This window comes from Hibiscus syriacus, unplaced genomic scaffold (assembly GCF_006381635.1).
Source record: "Hibiscus syriacus cultivar Baekdansim isolate YM2019G1 unplaced genomic scaffold, ASM638163v2 tig00110163_pilon, whole genome shotgun sequence".
Lineage (NCBI taxonomy): Eukaryota > Viridiplantae > Streptophyta > Magnoliopsida > Malvales > Malvaceae > Hibiscus > Hibiscus syriacus.
The window spans coordinates 1,379,880-1,385,732 of record NW_024062610.1 but is presented as its reverse complement, the minus strand read 5'-3'; the positions used below and the strand labels follow the sequence as shown (position 1 = coordinate 1,385,732).

General features: G+C 37.2%; 3 protein-coding genes and 1 long non-coding RNA gene across 5 annotated transcripts; 3 read left to right on the top strand and 1 right to left on the bottom strand.

Annotated features, from left to right (window-relative positions):
• LOC120216781 lies at nt 1-1,450 on the top strand. Its single transcript, XM_039214112.1, has 4 exons — nt 1-267; nt 418-686; nt 784-841; nt 1,404-1,450. Exons 1-4 carry the CDS (start codon nt 162-164, stop codon nt 1,448-1,450), a joined length of 480 nt encoding a protein of 159 aa, XP_039070043.1. The 5' UTR covers nt 1-161.
• On the top strand, nt 1,451-1,899 carry LOC120216625. Its single transcript, XR_005525069.1, has 3 exons — nt 1,451-1,573; nt 1,672-1,726; nt 1,807-1,899. It is a non-coding gene; the product is annotated as an uncharacterized LOC120216625 (long non-coding RNA).
• Nucleotides 1,900-1,911: 12 nt separating this feature from the next.
• LOC120216779 lies at nt 1,912-3,553 on the top strand. The gene is made up of 5 exons (XM_039214111.1): nt 1,912-1,971; nt 2,080-2,190; nt 2,275-2,402; nt 2,456-2,630; nt 2,931-3,553. The coding sequence occupies exons 1-5, from the start codon at nt 1,912-1,914 to the stop codon at nt 3,342-3,344; spliced, it is 888 nt and encodes a 295-aa protein (XP_039070042.1). The 3' UTR covers nt 3,345-3,553.
• A 189-nt stretch (nt 3,554-3,742) lies between these two features.
• Nucleotides 3,743-5,639, bottom strand: LOC120216694 (AP-2 complex subunit sigma). Of its 2 annotated transcripts, XM_039214045.1 has the most exons (6): nt 5,511-5,639; nt 5,281-5,379; nt 5,110-5,160; nt 4,690-4,863; nt 4,315-4,374; nt 3,743-3,996 (listed from the first exon to the last, which is right to left on the bottom strand). In XM_039214045.1, the coding sequence occupies exons 1-6, from the start codon at nt 5,511-5,513 to the stop codon at nt 3,955-3,957; spliced, it is 429 nt and encodes a 142-aa protein (XP_039069976.1). In that variant the 5' UTR covers nt 5,514-5,639; the 3' UTR covers nt 3,743-3,954. The 2 variants fall into 2 exon arrangements, with proteins under 2 accessions (XP_039069976.1, XP_039069977.1); XM_039214046.1 differs by lacking the exon at nt 5,110-5,160.
• Nucleotides 5,640-5,853: the final 214 nt, after the last annotated feature.

Here is a 5,853-nt window from a genome sequence, read left to right as displayed (position 1 = left end):
CTGGAGGAGAAGAAGAAAGATCTGGTTTGAAGCTTTTTATGAGTTTGTTTGGATTTTGAGTCGTTTATTTTGAAACCGTGAATGCCGTTTTCTGGAGAAGGAGCCGCCACGGGATATAGCTATATCTCCGTAATGTTTTCATTAATTTGGTATCAACAGAAATGGACAAGAGTCGAGACGTGAGGCGTGGAATGACTCGGTTCTCGCAACAACAGATTAATAATACCAACAAGAAGCAACAACAATCTCGACCCAACACTTCCTTTGGTAAATTTACTCCCAAACCCATCCCTTCTCTTGTCCTTTTCATATCATTCCATAATTATATTCTTCCTTTTATTACTGTTATCATTTTTTTTTTGGATAAGAAGAGCTAAGTAACTGATAAATGTCGTGTTTTGTCCATTGATTTTGAAGGTGGCGTTGGCGTAGCTGGTGCTGGAGACTACGTTTCTTTAGAGAAAGCGAAGAAAGAGAAAATTAGAAGATTGAGTTGCTTTAGTGGTCATAGAGAAAGTCCAAGATCCGGTCCCAATAGCTGCCCACACTGTGAGACTGAAATCGGTAGCTCTTGTTGCTGTGATTTGTCTTCTGATAATAGAGAAAATCACTGCCCTTCACATTCACTACCCTTTTCTTCTCCAAACACTAGTTCTGCCAACAATATGTTTAAGATACCCAAAAAGGCATGCCTTCTCTTTTTTCTATCACTCCCAGCTAAAATGAAGTTTTTTTCTGTCTTTGAATTTGAAAGATCTAAATTTTATTTATTTTTCTCTGCAGTTCTTTTATGACTGCAATGTCGTTAATCACGCCTATGTTCCACGGAAGCTACGGTCAGGTGTGTAACTTGCGAATGAATAACAGGAAGATTGATTGTTGCAGTGAATATAATTTATTCTGAAAAAAGAAAAAGGAAAGGGTTTTCTTTTTCTTTTTTCCTTTTTGTGAAATTATCTCTTTCTTTCTTTTGCTTTTGGTTTTTTTCAGGGTTAATGAACTAGTTGTCCTGTCGTTTTAAATTAAGTTTGCATTTGATGGGGGAGTTGGTGGGAAGTTTCTCCATTTTTGTTTTTTGCTTTTGGATTAGAAGTTTGGAACTGAAGCGAGACCAAGGCCTTTTGCCTTTTCTTTTCTTTCTATGGACGCAAGATCCTTTTCGCTCTCTTGCTTCTTAATTCTTTAATATCATTGATGCTGTCACTTTTATGGTGTGCATTGCTTCTTTACAAGTAATTATACTATATCGAGTTTCTGCGTCTTTGTACATACTGAAATTTACTTTTCCAAAGGTGGTACCGGCCAGCTTTTAATGAATTTGAAACTTGAATCCTTGTAGAGGAATAAAAAAGAAGAAGGCGTTTGATGGTATTAATGTTTACGTATTGGAATTTTATTCACAGCCATGAAGAAGCGCAGTCGCGAATCTATTTCTTCAATTACACGTTAGAATCAAATGCTGCTTTCATTGGTCAATCTTAAACTCGTATGGTTGCTTTGGATCATTTGTAGGTTACTGCTGCAGAAAGCCAAGTGGCACAGCAACATATTCTCAAGGAGCTCAGAAAAAATGGTAAATACCAGCTTGGGAGCTTGCATTGCTGTATATAGCTAGTTTCTTTGCTGTTTGGATGCTAATATCCTTACGCCGACATAATATTGGTCCTATAGGTCTTGCATTGTGGCAAAGCTCGGCCCTTGGTCCTATTACCCTTGGATCTTCAAAGTAATTCTCTTTTATCAGCATAAATATCTGTTTTCATTACCATGTTTATGGCATCCTTTAGGGTTTTTACTATATATCAGATCATCTGCTAATAAGTTTCCTGCTTCATTGGATGCTGCAATCTATGGCCCCAGGACATGTTCATTAGAAAGTGGTTCTTTGACTGAAAAGGTATGCATGTTTAAATGCCTGTTATCACTGCATTCAGGAATATCTCTCTGCACTTAAAAGCATCTAAAACAAGTGTATGGTAAATGATGAGATTTATAGGTTCAAAAGTCACCATGAATAGGAAGTCAACGAAGAGGTGTGTTACCCATGTCTACATCAGTTGTCTCATTCGTAATTTACAGATGCACAACAAAGACAGCATTCTTCAACGGCTCCTTCAGTTGAAACCCCATACAGGATTAAAGCAAACAGCTCTCTTGTATCCTAATGATAGCGGTAACTCGAGAAATGATGTAAATGGAAATATACCTAGTAGTTGTTCTGGCAACTCTGCTCCCAGTAGAAATGAATACTAAACGAGAAATGGTATTTTACAGCCAAAGATGGTCTATCAGGAACAGCCACAGGTTGCTTCAGCATCTGGTAAGAACACTTCAAATAAGCTGCAGGTAAGGTCACCTACTGGGATTGCTTGTGGTGATTTCCTTCTCACTATCCTGATCCAGTACTGTTTACTGCAGACTTTTGATTTTGTCTTTGTCGACGGGGGGGCATTAGCATGGAAGTTAATAATAACCACTCTATTAAAGTTGGAAATGCTATTCAATCACTACCACAATTTGAAGGAAAAGTTCCTTATCGACATTCATTACAACACCGGTCACTTGTGCCTTTCTCAATACCCGCTACTTGTTACACAGATCACCTTTCAACGGAAACAGCTACACAGCAGGTTTAATTCTTTATTTTGCTCCCAACCCCCTTTTTTTCCCTTCCCATCTTGCAAAAATATGTTAATGCTAATAAATGAAAACATTGTTTGTGTGATCATTATTACCCATAATTGCATCCAATAAGTCAGGCCATCCATAAAGTTGCTGCATTTTTAGGTTCCAGTACCAGTACGGGTCCATCAATATGATTTCTTAACAAGCACCCAGTTGAATCTTCTTGTGGTTGTTTAGGGATATTGTGCTAGTCGGGACTTCTTGTCATGGAAGTTATATGTTCATTTTGTGGTACTTTACTGCAGGTCCAACCGCAGATACCTCAATATCCCAGTAAACCTTTTTGTGTCCCTCCTTACATGAGTCATTCCGGAATTACAAAACAACATCAGCGACTTTGGGCAGCTCACCTAGAAGCTCAGTACAAGCCTGGTGGAACCTCCACGGTCTTGACCCAATTTCAGAGCAGGCAAAATGGAAGACCCGAGTCTTTTACATTGATTCCTTATGCTCAAAAGGTCATTCCTCCCTTTTCAAGTCTAGATGTTCCGAGTCCCAAGAATAATATAGCACAGAATCAACTGCTGAAAATGGCCATTTCTTCATATTTGCCCCCAACCAGAGCAAAAAGTTCAGAACACAATCTTCCATCCATGTACGAAAAAATGAATGGTAGAATACGCAATGGTGGAACAGTCTTTGCAGTTACTCTGCTATGAACGCCTCTGAAGTTTGAATTAGGTCCCTTCCACTTGCGACGCACAGCAAACATTGTTTTGCTCTTTCAACTGCAGATCATAGACCGTGCTCATGGTTGGCACGATGAAAGAGATAGGCTTATCTAAATGACCTACGGATTCGGGCTTGAAATATAATGAGACACTAATATTTAGCAAGAAGATATTTTAATGCCCATTGTCCATTATCACCTTGTTTTCTCTTTTATTTTTCCAACCCAAATGCATCTTTAGTCCAAATTTCCCCCTACATAAACATGAATTATATTGCTTAATTCTTCAATTTTGTAGGGTTTGTCAAATCTATGCTTTGTCACTCTGCTGATGTTTTCGATTAAAACGTTAAAATAACATGCAAATCCATTCCCTCTAAACAAAACTTACCCAATGGAAAACAAATAGAAATTTATCCAATTTAACAAAGTTCAATGACAACGACTACATTCGGAAAAGGGAGAAGGGTTTAAGGGGATGCTTTGTGTTTCAGTTTTCAAATAACACAATAAAGATTTGGCTGCGCAAAAAAGGTAAAAAAATATATATGAGAAATACTTGACACAAATTGCACCATCTGTCTTTCATGCAGTCATATTTAATCTAGTTTCTCCAGCTCCCCCATTCTCTCTATTATAGCCTGCAACGTGCAACAATAACAATCTCAGTTCTGGTTTCCAAGCCATCAAATATTTGTATTGCCACTTTATAACAAGAATGATTATGTTCTCAAAGAGTACGACTGTAACGACCATTGTGCTAATGACATGCAAAAAGCAATAGTATCAGCTAATATTTTACACCAAAAGAAGAAACATAACAGTACCATTGCTAAAACTAACAATTCCAAGGGTAAAAAAAGATAAATGGGAAGAGAAGAAAAGCTGCAATGCCAATAAAAACCATCAACTTGAAATAGTAACTAAATGATCTCTAGAAAAAGGTGGGGGGAGCAAACCTTTTTACTTGTTTCTTGAAGCTCTCCAGCAAGAATGAATTCATCGAGTATCAGATAAACCTTCATGAATTTCAAAGGAAAAAGGTTAAGTGAACTCAGCGGAATATGACAATCAACGGCAATACACGTGTTTAGACCAATGAATGGAATTAAAGCAATTCACAAGTTAGATAAAGATTGTGAAAGGTAATTGGAAATGGCAGATAAGCAATTGTTGACTTGAGATCACAAATTCACGATTTCAAGTAGAAATAAAGCAAAATGAAAGGGGGGAAATAAAACTTTTTGGTTAATGGAATTTACAGGTTCATGGGAATTAGATAGAAAACTTGAATCCAGCAAGCAATGTTCATGCAAAAGTTGCTAATAACATACCTTGTGAAAATTAAAAACTAAGTCGAGCTCGCAAACATTGCTGAAAAAGTGGTCCAATATCTCCACAAATAAATGAATTGACTCCAAATATGCCAACTCATTATCTGTTATGTCAACACACAATGAGAAAAACAATCCAGCATACCGCCTGTAGATTACCTTGTGCGTACGGAACTGCAAAAAAAAAAAATGCATACAATCGATCAAACATTCAGCAATTACTTGCTTAAAGTATAAGCCTTGCCCTACTTTTGTATTTCTTCAATTTTCTGGTTAAGTTCTTCCGGGGTATTCTCCAAAACCCTGATTTAAAATGTAACTTTTCCTTTCCTCACTAGAAAATTCCCATAGTAAGAATTGAAGTATTAGGAATTAACCAAAAACGATAAACAGAAACAAAGAATAGGGGATTTTACCAACCTCCACGAAATTAGTAAATTTGGGGTCTCTGTTAACCACCAATCGATGAACCTGTAAACGAATAATCAAAATATTCAACTACTCTAGCTAAGAAATTCACCCAATACCAAAACCTTAGGTGGTGCAAATAGGGGTTTCCAAACAATCAATAAAAAATTAAAATTGTAATACCTCGTATTCGACTTTGTGCTTCTCGGAATCCTCGAGGGGAACATAGTATTTGGCCAGACGAGTCTTGCCTTGCCTATTTTGCAACAAAATAAATCGGATCTGCCATGACCATGGCCAAGGCCAAAACAATATGAGACTTAGATCAAAGAATTTCCAGCTTTTTTCTATCAGGTAAACAAATGACAAATTAGGGAATGAACAAGAAAAAAACTAAACAGTAAAGTACGTACCATTGTTGGAGCCAAGGAATTCTGAGGAGTTGACAGGCAAAGATCGAAAATCTAGAGCTCCAAAATGGTACAAAAAGATGTTCTATTTTCAAGTTTTTTTTTTATCGTTTATCGGCTGTTGATCGCGAACAAGATGCTGAGAGAAACTACGATGTGGTCACGCACACGTAGATTAGTATGTTGCCTTGTGATTACAGCGTTCGATACGTTTTACTAAGGCGTACGTTTGAGAACAAAACAACAGGGTTCATTACTGCCTTAAAAGACAGACGGGGTTTCCGCTCCATGTTTTAGATTTATTGGAGAGTATATAAACTTTTAATTAATCGGCTCACAAAAGTAG